The sequence below is a fragment of the Bombina bombina genome, chromosome 3 (assembly GCF_027579735.1).
Source record: "Bombina bombina isolate aBomBom1 chromosome 3, aBomBom1.pri, whole genome shotgun sequence".
Taxonomy (NCBI): Eukaryota; Metazoa; Chordata; class Amphibia; order Anura; family Bombinatoridae; genus Bombina; species Bombina bombina.
Genome location: NC_069501.1, coordinates 321,918,608 through 321,934,144, shown reverse-complemented (window position 1 = coordinate 321,934,144; position 15,537 = coordinate 321,918,608). Strand labels below are relative to the sequence as shown.

At 37.2% G+C, this 15,537-nt stretch overlaps 1 protein-coding gene across 1 annotated transcript in view; it reads right to left on the bottom strand.

The window, feature by feature from the left end:
- LOC128651610 (interleukin-5 receptor subunit alpha) overlaps positions 1–15,537 on the bottom strand; it is a 112,450-nt gene that overhangs the window by 75,539 nt on the left and 21,374 nt on the right. Inside the window, exon 3 of the mRNA XM_053704619.1 lies at positions 13,622–13,757. Coding sequence (XP_053560594.1) covers positions 13,622–13,757 — 136 coding nt within the window. The remainder of the gene's footprint in view (positions 1–13,621; positions 13,758–15,537) is intronic.

The window sequence follows — 15,537 nt, the reverse complement described above, 5'->3', positions numbered from 1 at the left end:
CATACAGATTCACAAAGATCATCATCGGTTCCTAAGGTTTGCCTTTCTAGACAGGCATTACCAATTTGTAGCTCTTCCCTTCGGGTTGGCCACTGCCCCGAGAATTTTTACAAAGGTTCTGGGCTCACTTCTGGCGGTTCTAAGACCGCGAGGCATAGCGGTGGCTCCGTATCTAGATGACATCCTGATACAGGCGTCAAGCTTTCAAATTGCCAAGTCTCATACAGAGATAGTTCTGGCATTTCTGAGGTCGCATGGGTGGAAAGTGAACGTGGAAAAGAGTTCGCTATCACCACTCACAAGAGTCTCTTTCCTAGGGACTCTTATAGATTCTGTAGAGATGAAAATTTACCTGACGGAGTCCAGGTTATCAAAACTTCTAAATGCTTGCCATGTCCTTCATTCCATTCCACGCCCGTCAGTGGCTCAGTGCATGGAAGTAATCGGCTTAATGGTAGCGGCAATGGACATAGTGCCGATTGCGTGCCTGCATCTCAGACCGCTGCAATTATGCATGCTAAGTCAGTGGAATGGGGATTATTCAGATTTGTCCCCTCTACTAAATCTGGATCAAGAGATCAGAGATTCTCTTCTCTGGTGGCTTTCTCGGGTCCATCTGTCCAAGGGTATGACCTTTCGCAGGCCAGATTGGACGATTGTAACAACAGATGCCAGCCTTCTAGGTTGGGGCGCAGTCTGGAACTCCATGAAGGCTCAGGGATCGTGGACTCAGGAGGAGAAACTCCTCACAATAAATATTCTGGAGTTAAGAGCAATATTCAATGCTCTTCTAGCTTGGCCTCAGTTAGCAACACTGAGGTTCATCAGATTTCAGACGGACAACATCACGACTGTGGCTTATATCAACCATCAAGGGGGAACCAGGAGTTCCCTAGCGATGTTAGAAGTCTCAAAGATAATTTGCTGGGCAGAGTCTCACTCTTGCCACCTGTCAGCAATCCACATCCCAGGCGTAGAGAACTGGGAGGCAGATTTTCTAAGTCGTCAGACTTTTCATCCGGGGGAGTGGGAACTCCATCCGGAGGTGTTTGCTCAACTGGTCCATCGTTGGGGCAAACCAGAACTGGATCTCATGGCGTCTCGCCAGAACGCCAAGCTTCCTTGTTACGGATCCAGGTCCGGGGACCCGGGAGCAACGCTGATAGATGCTCTAGAAGATCCTTGGTTCTTCAACCTGGCCTATGTGTTTCCACCATTTCCTCTGCTCCCTCGACTGATTGCCAAAATCAAACAGGAGAGAGCATCGGTGATTCTGATAGCACCTGCGTGGCCACGCAGCACCTGGTATGCAGACCTAGTGGACATGTCATCTCTTCCACCATGGACTCTGCCTCTGAGGCAGGACATTCTAATACAAGGTCCTTTCAATCATCCAAATCTAATTTCTCTGAGACTGACTGCATGGAGATTGAACGCTTGATTCTATCAAGGCGTGGCTTCTCCGAGTCAGTCATTGATACCTTAATACAGGCTCGGAAGCCTGTCACCAGGAAAATCTACCATAAGATATGGCATAAATATCTTTATTGGTGTGAATCCAAGAGTTACTCATGGAGTAAGGTTAGGATTCCTAGAATATTGTCCTTTCTCCAAGAGGGTTTGGACAAAGGCTTATCAGCTAGTTCTTTAAAAGGATAGATCTCTGCTCTGTCTATTCTTTTGCACAAGCGTCTGGCAGAAGTTCCAGACGTCCAGGCATTTTGTCAGGCTTTTGTTAGGATTAAGCCCGTGTTTAAAACTGTTGCTCCCCGTGGAGCTTAAACTTGGTTCTTAAAGTTCTTCAGGGAGTTCCGTTTGAACCCCTTCATTCCATTGATATTAAACTTTTATCTTGGAAAGTTCTGTTTTTGATGGCTATTTCCTCGGCTTGAAGAGTCTCTGAGTTATCTGCCTTACATTGTGATTCTCTTTATCTGATTTTTCATTCAGGCAAGGTAGTTCTGCGTACCAAACCTGGGTTTTTACCTAAGGTGGTTTCTAACAGGAATATCAATCAAGAGATTGTTGTTCCATCATTGTGTCCTAATCCTTTTTCGAAGAAGGAACGTCTTTTGCATAATCTGGACGTAGTCCGTGCCTTGAAGTTTTACTTACAGGCTACTAAAGATTTTCGTCAAACATCTGCCCTGTTTGTCGTTTACTCTGGACAGAGGAGAGGTCACAAAGCTTCGGCAACCTCTCTCTCCTTTTGGCTTCGGAGCATAATACGCTTAGCCTATGAGACTGCTGGACAGCAGCCCCCTGAAAGGATTACAGCTCATTCTACTAGAGCTGTGGCTTCCACCTGGGCCTTTAAAAATGAGGCCTCTGTTGAACAGATTTGCAAGGCTGCGACTTGGTCTTCGCTTCACACCTTTTCAAAATTTTACAAATTTGACACTTTTGCTTCTTCGGAGGCTGTTTTTGGGAGAAAGGTTCTAAAGGCAGTGGTTCCTTCCGTTTAAGTTCCTGCCTTGTCCCTCCCATCATCCGTGTACTTTAGCTTTGGTATTGGTATCCCACAAGTAATGGATGATCCGTGGACTGGATACACTTAACAAGAGAAAACATAATTTATGCTTACCTGATAAATTTATTTCTCTTGTAGTGTATCCAGTCCACGGCCCGCCCTGTCCTTTTAAGGCAGGTCTAAATTTTAATTAAACTACAGTCACCACTGCACCCTATGGTTTCTCCTTTCTCGTCTTGTTTCGGTCGAATGACTGGATATGGCAGTGAGGGGAGGAGCTATATAGCAGCTCTGCTGTGGGTGATCCTAGTGCAACTTCCTGTTGGGAAGGAGAATATCCCACAAGTAATGGATGATCCGTGGACTGGATACACTACAAGAGAAATAAATTTATCAGGTAAGCATAAATTATGTTTTTATTCAGCTTTCTTGCTGTCAGTTAAAACATCTCACTTGAACAACATAGATGCAGATAGCGTAGCATTCTCTTGCTTACGCGTTTCGGCGATAGCCGTAATCATAGCATGAGAACTTTGTACATAAAACACTCTTTTAAAATCCCCACTTCTTTCTGATTGGTTGATCAAAAGCTGCCTGCTTGCTATCTGATTGGTTCCATGTTCAGGACTGTGTACTCTTCGGTAATATAATGAACAGGTGTGTGTTTAGTCTGGAGGAAGCATTAACTATGTATCGAATCACCCTAAAATCTGTGCTTTATTAAACCACTGACATACTTATTACACCTTAATTATTGTGCCTGCATTACCCATCTTTTACCGTAATTAAAAATTCTTGACAATATTTCAACTTTATTATTTCAACTTACTTTATATTGCTAGATTTACTTTATTGTGGTAAAAATAATGTTTGGGCTGATTTATTTATCTCAATGCGTGATGTTATTGCACAGTCCTTCTTCTTTAAATATCTTTTAACTGGATTTTGTTTGTGTTATTATTGTGTCACTTTGGATATTGTTTTCTTCTTATTATTATTATTCTTGTGGTCACTGTCCATTTGTATTAACAAGATATTTATCTTTCTTTGTTATCCTCACCATATTGACGGTATCTCTCTTGTCTTTAACTTATTATGGCCATTATTGATTTTAATGGACTTTATAATACAACTCTGTGTATATAACGATTTGAATAAAATCTATATAATACAATGCAATATCTCCCCTCAACTGATTTCTACAGCATATTTTCATATATGCGGGATTGCTAAGATTGATTACTTCTTTATAATTGTTAAACACATAGTTGAAACATACTCGTAAATAGTTTTAAATAGTTGAACTTATAGTTGAAATTTCAAATGTACTAACTGTCTGTGAACATATTCGTTCAATTGTTCTTTCATCAAAAAATTTGTTTCCCTTCTCATTATTATATTTATATTTAGTACAAGAGTTAAACACATAGTTGAACCCATCATTTAGATTTCTTGTTCTATCTCTTTAAGACCATCTCCATGTTATGCTCTATATATTACACATTGTTTACGGAAACAAGGGTGAAAGTTTATACATATATCGTGTCACATGATCAAACAATTATTCGCAACAACTTATTGTTTTAATATGAAATATGCCCCTCAATTGTTAGCTCCATCCTTTTGTTTTATTTTGTTTGTTTATTTTGGTGTTCAATTTCTTTTTAAGTTGTTTTTCTTTCTTTTCTCAAGTATTCAGTATAATTTCAATATTATTGACAAAAATGTATATATATGTTTGAGAATGTGAAATTCACAAAACTCACTTTGGATTTTGATTGAGTTTGATTATAAATGTTAAACTCATAGTTGCAACTGCTTGTTCTGCCACTATAAGTTTATTTTCCAATTTTATTTTATTTTTATTTTTGCCAAAAATTGATTAAATCAAATTTTGTATTTAAACCTAGTGGTGCCCTAGTTTTTAGCTTGTGTATCCAAAATACCTCTTTTAATGCTAAACTATTCTCTCTATTGAATTTATCTTTCTTGGGTTTCTCAATGATGGTCCATTTAAGAGAGGAAGGGTCACTATGGTGTTCATTTTTAAAGTGTTGTACCAATGGTGTTGTTAATGTCCCATTTTTTATGTTATTTACATGTTCTCTTATTCGTTCACGTACTTCCCTTGTCGTGAGTCCGACATATTGTACATCACATAGTGTGCCATTCAGTAAATATATTACATTGCTTTCTCTGCAATTAAAACATTTATCATGGTTATAAGTTTGACCTGTGACTGCACATTTAAACACGTTTCCTGGCTGTAAAAATTCACATGCTTTGGAAGTCTGATTACTGCAGCGATAGGTTCCTTTGCATGTTAGCCATGAACTTTTATTTACTTCCTTGTGTTTTAAGTGTGATGTTGCTATTCTATTCCCTATAGATCTGCCTTTTTTAAAAGAGAACCTACATCCTTGTCTTACTGTGTCCACTAGCTTTTCATTCGCTTGTAACATCGGTAGATGTTTCTGTATGATATTGCAAATTAGATGGTACTGATTACTGTATTGGGTTACAAAAGTAACCCTATTGTCTTTGATTGTATGTTTACTCTTATCCTTTAATAGATCACTCCTATTTATTTGTGATACAGCCTCTTTGGTTTTTGTTATTAGTCTATTTGAGTAACCCCTATCTTTCAACTTGTTTGTTAAAATGTTGACATGTTTTTCATATAAAGAATCTGTGCTGCAATTACTTTTATTTACTTCCTTGTGTTTTAAGCGTGATGTTGCTATTCTATTCCCTATAGATCTGCCTTTTTTAAAGAGAACCTTCATCCTTGTCTTACTGTGTCCACTAGCTTTTCATCCGCTTGTAACATCATCTATATAGCGTTTGAAATAAACTACTTTTGTCCTAAGCGGGTCTCGACATTCATAGATGTGGGACAGCTCCCACCAACCCATGTAAAGGTTGGCATAGGAGGGGGCAAATTTTGCCCCCATAGCTGTCCCACATCTCTGAAGGTAAAAGACTCCCTCAAACGAAAAAAAGTTATGTGTCAAAAGATATTTTGTTACTTCATAAATGTAGTAACAAAATAGTTTGTCATGTCCAGCAATTCTTGTTATGAAAAAACGAATGGCTTTTAAACCCATGTCATGCGGAATGGATGAGTATAGCGATTGTACATCAATCGTGAGCCAACTGTGATTGGCATCCCATGTTTATCCACTGTGTATTCAAGTTTATTTAAATCCTGCTCTATTCTTTCCTGGAATTTTTCTAGTAGGTTTCCTCTACTTTGTATTGGATAAAAAAGTGATGGATTGCATAAATTTGGACTTGATACCTTTAATGTCATTTCCTCTGTACCTTGATTACCTTCTGCCAGTAAGCCTTCAAGTGCAACCAAATCACATGCCTCCCCAAAGGATAGGACTTCTGTGTCATCTGTTTCTCTTGATATTACATCTATTTGATTGGTTGCACTTAAAGATTCACTGGAAAAATGTTTTCTTAGAGTAAGATTGCGTATTAGTTTGTTCACATCTAAAAGAGTGTGAAAAAGATTGAAATTCTCTGAAGGAACAAAATTCAAACCTAATTCTAATACCTTCTGTTCGCTTTCTGTTAAACTATAAGTAGATAGATTAACTATAGTGTTTAACTGTATTTTGCTAATCCCCTGCCTCTCCTGGTTGGATACCTGTCCTGTCTGAAATTTCCTCTGCCTTTTACCCCCCCTTCTGGTCTTGTGGGGGGGGGGTGTAAAAAACCTGTGAGACTTCATTGCAATCAGAATCTTTAAGGATGCCTTGTATATTTGGATTGGGATTGAGATTAGTGTCAGTTCTAATGTAACTAGATGTTGCCGTTTCTTTGGGTCTTACTATTGACTCTTCCCTATTCTGTATTTGTACAATGGCAGTTATCTCTTCTTCACCTGATGAGGGTCCCTCCCCTGAGAAATCTGATTCAATCTCACTCTCACTAAAGGTTACTGTTTTCTTAGGGGTGTGTGAGCTTATGGAGTCTCTATTAGGACCTCTATTGCTGATGTTTCTTCCTCTATTTCTACCTCTCTACTCTACAGAGAGTGGGTTGTTTAGAGGAATTGAATTTTGTTTTCACAACTGACTATTCTACATTTACTTTACCCAGACTGTTTCAAGAATTGTAATTTTCTCTAACAAAAGAAAATAAACTAAAGTGGGATGTGTGGACTTTGGACAAGTATTACAAACTGGGCATGGTCCCAAGAGGACTAAGACTCAACAAGTTCCCCACATTCACTTTTACCTTCAGAGATGTGGGACAGCTATGGGGGCAAAATTTGCCCGCTCCTATGCCAACCTTTACATGGGTTGGTGGGAGCTGTCCCACATCTATGAATGTCGAGACCCGCTTAGGACAAAAGTAGTTTATTTCAAACGCTATATAAATGATCTCATCTTTATATGGGATGGCACCTTTGACAGTGCCAAAGATTTTGTTACACTACTAAACAATAACAATGCAGGGTTAAGATTCACATTTGAGTGGGCCAAGAATGAGATTAATTATTTAGATGTACAGCTGAGAGGTATAACAACAAACAAATAGAAACAGAGGTTTTCACGAAACAATTAGTGGAAACACACTATTACATGCAAAGAGCAATCACCCTAAGCAAGTGTTTGACTCAGTGGCTAAAGGTCAATACACTAGACTAAAAAGGAATTGCAGCACAGACTCTTTATATGAAAAACATGCCAACATTTTAACAAACAAGTTGAAAGATAGGGGTTACTCAAATAGACTAATAACAAAAACCAAAGAGGCTGTATCACAAATAAATAGGAGTGATCTATTAAAGGATAAGAGTAAACATACAATCAAAGACAATAGGGTTACTTTTGTAACCCAATACAGTAATCAGTACCATCTAATTTGCAATATCATACAGAAACATCTACCGATGTTACAAGCGAATGAAAAGCTAGTGGACACGGTAAGACAAGGATGTAGGTTCTCTTTTAAAAAAGGCAGATCTATAGGGAATAGAATAGCAACATCACGCTTAAAACACAAGGAAGTAAATAAAAGTTCATGGCTAACATGCAAAGGAACCTATCGCTGCAGTAATCAGACTTCCAAAGCATGTGAATTTTTACAGCCAGGAAACGTGTTTAAATGTGCAGTCACAGGTCAAACTTATAACCATGATAAATGTTTTAATTGCAGAGAAAGCAATGTAATATATTTACTGAATGGCACACTATGTGATGTACAATATGTCGGACTCACGACAAGGGAAGTACGTGAACGAATAAGAGAACATGTAAATAACATAAAAAATGGGACATTAACAACACCATTGGTACAACACTTTAAAAATGAACACCATAGTGACCCTTCCTCTCCTAAATGGACCATCATTGAGAAACCCAAGAAAGATAAATTCAATAGAGAGAATAGTTTAGCATTAAAAGAGGTATTTTGGATACACAAGCTAAAAACTAGGGCACCACTAGGTTTAAATACAAAATTTGATTTAATCAATTTTTGGCAAAAATAAAAATAAAATAAAATTGGAAAATAAACTTATAGTGGCAGAACAAGCAGTTGCAACTATGAGTTTAACATTTATAATCAAACTCAATCAAAATCCAAAGTGAGTTTTCTGAATTTCACATTCTCAAACATATATATACATTTTTGTCAATAATATTGAAATTATACTGAATACTTGAGAAAAGAAAGAAAAACAACTTAAAAAGAAATTGAACACCAAAATAAACAAATAAAATAAAATAAAACAAAAGGATGGAGCTAACAATTGAGGGGCATATTTCATATTAAAACAATAAGTTGTTGCGAATAATTGTTTGATCATGTGACACGATATATGTATAAACTTTCACCCTTGTTTCCGTAAAGAATGTGTAATATATTGAGCATAACATGGAGATGGTCTTAAAGAGATAGAACAAGAAATCTAAATGATGGGTTCAACTATGTGTTTAACTCTTGTACTAAATATAAATATAATAATGAGAAGGGAAACAAATTCTTTGATGAAAGAACAATTGAACGAATATGTTCACAGACAGTTAGTACATTTGAAATTTCAACTATAAGTTCAACTATTTAAAACTATTTACGAGTATGTTTCAACTATGTGTTTAACAATTTTAAAGCAGTAATCAATCTTAGCAATCCCGCATATATGAAAATATGCTGTAGAAATCAGTTGAGGGGAGATATTGCATTGTATTATATAGATTTTATTCAAATCGTTATATACACAGAGTTGTATTATAAAGTCCATTAAAATCAATAATGGCCATAATAAGTTAAAGACAAGAGAGATACCGTCAATATGGTGAGGATAACAAAGAAAGATAAATATCTTGTTAATACAAATGGACAGTGAACACAAGAATAATAATAATAATAAGAAAACAATATCCAAAGTTGTGACACAATAATAACACAAACAAAATCCAGTTAAAAGATATTTAAAGAAGAAGGACTGTGCAATAACATCACGCATTGAGATAAATAAATCAGCCCAAACATTATTTTTACCACAATAAAGTAAATCTAGCAATATAAAGTAAGTTGAAATAATAAAGTTGAAATATTGTCAAGAATTTTTAATTACGGTAAAAGATGGGTAATGCAGGCACAATAATTAAGGTGTAATAAGTATGTCAGTGGTTGAATAAAGCACAGATTTTAGGGTGATTCGATACATAGTTAACGCTTCCTCCAGACTAAACACACACCTGTTCATTATATTACCGAAGAGTACACAGTCCTGAACATGGAACCAATCAGATAGCAAGCAGGCAGTTTTTGATCAACCAATCAGAAAGAAGTGGGGATTTTAAAAGAGTGTTTTATGTACAAAGTTCTCATGCTATGATTACGGCTATCGCTGAAACGCGTAAGAAGAGAATGCTACGCTATCTGTATCTATGTTGTTCAAGTGAGATGTTTTAACTGACAGCAAGAAAGCTAAATAAATGTTAAGTTTTATTTAACCGAACCAGCCTGGTGCTCCTCTATTTTTGATCGTCTGATCACTACATATTCACATGTGAATTGGGGCTCGGAGAGTGAGCACAGGTTTCGTAAGGTACGTCAGACCCTATGTGAAAAAGAGGTTCTCCCGCAGTACACGGTGGCGCAAGTGGAAGCTGAATGGGCGAGAGATACAAGCAAGTCAAGTCACAGCCGTTAACTGAGTTGATCGAGGAGGGAGCCAAAAGCTGAATAGAGCTTTAACAGATCTAAGGATATACAGACCGGCATTTGAAGCGGCTCCTGTGGACCGACAATCGGATCAGGCGTGACTGAAACTGTACGTTCCGCCGAGAGCGGGTAAGACACAAGCTGATTAAAGTAACAAAGTAAAGACTGCCCTGCTTTTATTTCCACAATACATTGTTACAATTTAAAATCAAAGTGAATCTAAAATGGCTCATTAGAGCGACACAGTGGGAGTTCCGTACACAGGGGTTTATTGAAGGAAAAGGACAGAGTCTTTTGGTGCTTGGACTTTTTATTTTTGTGTGGACTGTACAATATTTTTGTTTGTTTACCTGGTAATAGTTGTAATGCATTTGTTTAAGTTGATAACTATTTTTCTCCTGGTCATAATCTGTTTATTTTTTTCTTTTTGGATGACACAGTAACAATGATAAAAAAAAAACCCTGTGCTAATTCCTGCACCAATATGTTTGTTTTTTTCTTTTATGTTCTTTCATTTAAAGGGATACTAAACCCAATGTTATTCTTTCCTAATTGCACTTTTAAGCAACATTCTAATTTACTCCTATTATCAAATTTTCTTCATTCTCTTGCTATCTTTGTTTGAAAATCAGGAATATAAAGATTAGGAGCCGGGCCCATTTTAGGTTCAGCACCCTGGATAACGCTTGCTTATTGGTGGCTACATTTAGCCATCAATAAGCAAGCACTACCCAGGTGTTGAATAAAAAATGGGCCATCTCCTAAGCTTTACGTTCCTGATTTTCAAACAAAGATAGCAAGAGAACAAAGAGAATTTGAGTAAATTAGAAAATTGCTTAAAATTAAAGCACAACACATAACAGTGCAAAAAAATTATTACTACTTAAGACCTGAAGTAAATTAAAGTATATAAGTATATGTATAAAAGTATAACAAAACACACACACACACACATATAAATATATATATATATATATATATATATATATACCTATATGTGTGTATGTGTTTATATGTATGTGTGCATATACATATAAACACATATACACACACACGCACATCCTATAATATAAAAGGTCAAGTGTGTTTGTCTGAAGCTGTCTTGCGCAGTAGAGACAGCACAAGGACAAACACACCTGGCCTTACCTGACATGCTGTTTAAGGCAAAAGTGGGCGTGGCCAGACGTGACCGGGCATAGTCGGGGCGAGGCCAGGTGTGGCAGGGTGTGGCTGGGCGCAGTCATCATGAGAGAGAGGGGAGAGAAATAGAAAGAGAGGGGAAGAAACAAAAAGAGATAGGAAAGAGCTAAAGAGAGGGGAAAGAGCAGAAGAGAGGAGGAGAGAGAGCAAAATAGAGGGGAAAGAGCAAAATAGAGGGAAGAGAGAGAAAAAGAGACGGGGAGAGACAGCAATAGAGAGGGGGAGAGAGAAAAAAGAGAGGGATGGAGAGAGAGAGCAAAAGAGAGGGGAGAGAGACAGAGCAAAAGAGAGGGGAAAGAGAGAGCAAAAGAGAGGGGGGAGAGAGAGCGCAAAAGAGAGGGATGGAGAGAGAACAAAAAAAAAGTAGAGAGAGACAGAGCAAAAGAGAGGGGGGAGAGAGAGCGCAAAAGAGAGGGGGAGAGAGCGTGCAAAAGAGAAGGGGAGAGAGAGTGCAAAAGAGAGGAGGAGAGAGAGAGCACAAAAGAGAGGGGGAGAGAGAGAGCACAAAAGAGAGGGGTAGAGAGAGCACACAAAAGAGGGGGGGGGGGGAGCGCAAGAGAGAGAATGCAAAAGAGGGGGGAGAGAGAGAGCGTAAAAGAGAGGGGAGAGAGTGCAAAAGAGAGGGGGGAGAGAGATCAAAAGAGAGGGGGGAGAGAAAGCAAAAGAGAGGGGGGAGAGAGGGAGCAAAAAAGAGGGGGGAGAGAGAGAGCAAAAGAGAGGTGGAGCGAGAGAGCACAAAAGACAGGGGGAGAGAGCACAAAAGAGAGGGGGAGAGAGAGCAAAAGAGAGGGGGGAGAGAAAGAGCAAAAGAGAGGGGGGAGAGAGAGAGCAAAAGAGAGGGGGGAGAGAGCAAAAGAGAGGTGGATCGAGAGAGAGCGCAAAAGAGAGGGGGAGAGAGCACAAAAGAGAGGGGAATAGAGCACAAAAGAGAGGGGGAGAAAGAGAGCAAGGGGTGGGACCGCTGTACTGCAAAAAATGTCCTGTGTGAACGGGCTTTAGGACTAGTATATATAAAATTTAATATATTACTTAGAAGAAAATTATATTTCTTTCATGTCCATGAGCTAGTGATGTATGGGATATACAATCCTACCAGGAGGGGTAAAGTTTCCCAAACCTCAAAATGCCTATAAATACACCCCTCACCACACCCACAATTCAGTTTTTACAAACTTTGACTCCTATGGAGGTGGTGAAGTAAGTTTGTGCTAAGATTTCTACGTTGACATGCACTTCTCAGCATTGTTGAAGCCCGATTCCTCTCAGAGTACAGCGAATGTCAGAGGGATGTGAAGGGAGTATCATCTATAGTTACAATGATTTCCCTAACAGGGGTCTATTTCATAGGTTCTCTGTTATCGGTCGTAGAGATTCATCTCCTACCTCCCTTTTCAGATCGTCGATATACTCTCATATACCATTACCTCTACAGCTCATTCTACTAGATCAGTTTCCACTTTGTGGGCTTTTAAGAATGTAGCTTCAGTTGATCAGATTTGCAAAGCGGCAACTTGGTCCTCTTTGCATACATCTACTAAATTCTACCGTTTTGATGTATTTGCTTCTTCAGAAGCAGTTTTTGGTAGAAAATTTCTTCAGGCAGCTGTTTCTGTTTGATTCTTCTGCTGATGTTTTAAGTTTTTCTTGTCATTTAAAAATGAAACTTATATTTTGGGTTGTGGATTATTTTTTCAGCGGAAAATGACTGTTTTTATTTTTATCCCTCCCTCTCTAGTGACTCTTGCGTGGAGTTCCACATCTTGGGTATTGCTATGCCATATGTCACTAGCTCATGGACTCTTGCCAATTACATGAAAGAAAACATAATTTATGTAAGAACTTACCTGATAAATTAATTTCTTTCATATTGGCAAGAGTCCATGAGGCCCAACCTTTTTATAGTGGTTATGATTTTTTTGTATAAAGCACAATTATTTCCAAATTCCTTTGTTGATGCTTTTTACTCCTTTCTTTATCACCCCACTACTTGGCTATTCGTTAAACTGAATTATGGGTGTGGTGAGGGGTGTATTTATAGGCATTTTGAGTTTTGGGAAACTTTGCCCCTCCTGGTAGGATTGTATATCCCATACGTCACTAGCTCATGGACTCTTGCCAATATGAAAGAAATGAATTTATCAGGTAAGTTCTTACATAAATTATGTTTTTTATTTTTACCTCTTTATTTCTTTCTATCTATCTATCTATCTATCTATCTATCTATCTATCTATCTATCTATCTGAAGTGCAGTTTAACCTTAGGGAGGTGGGTTATAACAGAACCACTGTTCCCCACTGTTTGTCCTAGAGGGGCAAGTGACCACTTGAAAGGGTAAGCTCCTCATTCAATTGAGAGGCCACTTGTTCCTCTACCATAAACAGTGGGAGTGAATAGGTGCTCCTTTAAAGCCCCCTCTCTCTGATTAAAGTGCATTTTATATATTATTATTTTTTTCACTCTGTCTGAAACTTTTAAAAAATGTTTTAGGTCTCATGCCTCTTCCTCATCTACCCCCATATAATTCTCATCAGAGTTATTGACCATTCTCTATCTTCTGTGATACACCATGCTATCAAACCATATTTCGTACTCCTTCTCCAGTCATACTTACATAATCTGCCACTTATTTCATATCACAATTCTTTCTCCTTTACAATTCCACTATAACTTACCTTCCTTAGACATCCCATTCATTTCGCTTTCCACAAATTTTCTCTTACATCAAACAGTACCATTTCTTAATTTAGTACAGTATTTACCTTCAGGAAATAATTGTATTTCGGTCCAATTATTTTTCACTGTAACATTTCTTTCTGTTTCAATTTGCAGAAGTTCTCCATCATGTAGCACACAAACTTTTGGTCTAACCATAAATGTGTAGAAACAGTTATCTAGCTGAAAAGGACACATAATTAAATGTTTATATGTTTTATGTGCTTTAATGCAATCAAATTATTACTAAATTACTATAAGTTTTTACAGTATAGCTAAACAGATAAACTAATACCACACAAATATTAGATAAAAATAGACATAAAATATATAGCCTTGATTGATATGGAAAAAAATAAATAAAAAAAATGCATAGGGCCTATTTATCAAAGCGTCAACTATGTTGCATTCGCCAGCGTCAATACGCTCGGCAAACATCGCTGCCGCGGACCTGAATACGATCTCCTTATTTATCAAAAAAGCCATCAAAAACAAGCGCGTCAAGTATGGTGCGAAGAGCATCGTACTGGTGTTAACTAACAGTCATCAATGTTGTGGTTATTCAGGTTTTTCACAACTTTATTTATACCATTTCATTACTGTCCATGAACAAGTGTGTTATGTCAGAAATCTTTTGCAAACATATTTACATGTTACTAAGTTTGTTTTGTTTGTTCTAAATAATGTTGTTTGTCATATCTCTGTGTTTATTTATTCCACTATATGTATATATTGTAAATGTATTATTATTCTGAACAGGAATAATTGCAAATATAACATGTAATCAGAGTATCATATGTATTTATTTGCAATGAATGGATATTTTAAAGGGATAGGAAAGTAAAAAGTTAAGTTGCATGATCCAGATAGAGCATGTAATTTTAAAACACTTAAAAATTCACTTCTATTTTCAAATGTGCTTTGTTCTCTTGGTATCCCTTGTTGGAAAATAATACGAACATATCCTACACTAGTGGGAGCTAGCTACTAATTGGTGCCTACACACATTTGTCTCTTGTGATTGGCTAAATAGATGTGTTCAGGTAGCTGTCAGTAGTGCAATGCTGTTCCTTCAGCAAAGGATAACAAGAGAATGAAGCAAATTTGATAATAGAAGTAAATTGGAAAGTTGTTTAAATTTGTATGTTCTATCCAAATCATGAAACAATATTTTGGGGTTTCCTGTCCCTTTAAGAGCTGGGCCAGTTTTCTCTCTGAACCTGTCTAACCCCTCCTGATTGCAAACTATTTTAAAAAACCACCCCTACACAGGTGTTATAAAATGGGCTGACTTATAAGATGACATTTCTTACTGAAAAATACATTTAAGAAAAGAAAGAAATACACTGAAAATAGCATTAAAGGGCCATGAAACCCATAATTTAGAAAGAGAATGTAATTTAAACATCTTTCTAATGTACTTATATTATCTAATTTGTTTTATTCTCTTGATATTCTTTGCTGAAAAGCATATCTAGATATGCTCAGTAGCTGCAGATTGGTTGCTGCACATAGAAGCCTTGTGTGATTGGCTCACCATGTGCATTGCTTTTTCTTCAAATAAGGATATCTAAAAAATCTAAGCAAAATAAATAATAGAAGTAAATTGTAATGTTGTTTTTAATTTCTATTCTCTATCTGAATCATGAAAGAAAGATTTTGGGTTTAGTGGCCCTTTAAGGTAAAGAGGTGATTTAAATTTCTGCTGTATCTAAATCATGACAGTTTAAAGTTAGGTGGGCTATACCTTTGAGCTATCAGCTTAAGATTGTATTGAATCAAACATCAATTCGAATTTTAAAATCCTTGTCTAAAACATTACACTGTGTGTCCTAATGTCAGAATCAATGTTCATCTTTAATACTAGTTTCACATATACATACTTTCAAAGTATAATACACAATGTAACAATACACAATGTAACAAATGGCATTTACAAGTTCTGATGACGAGTGATCAATGA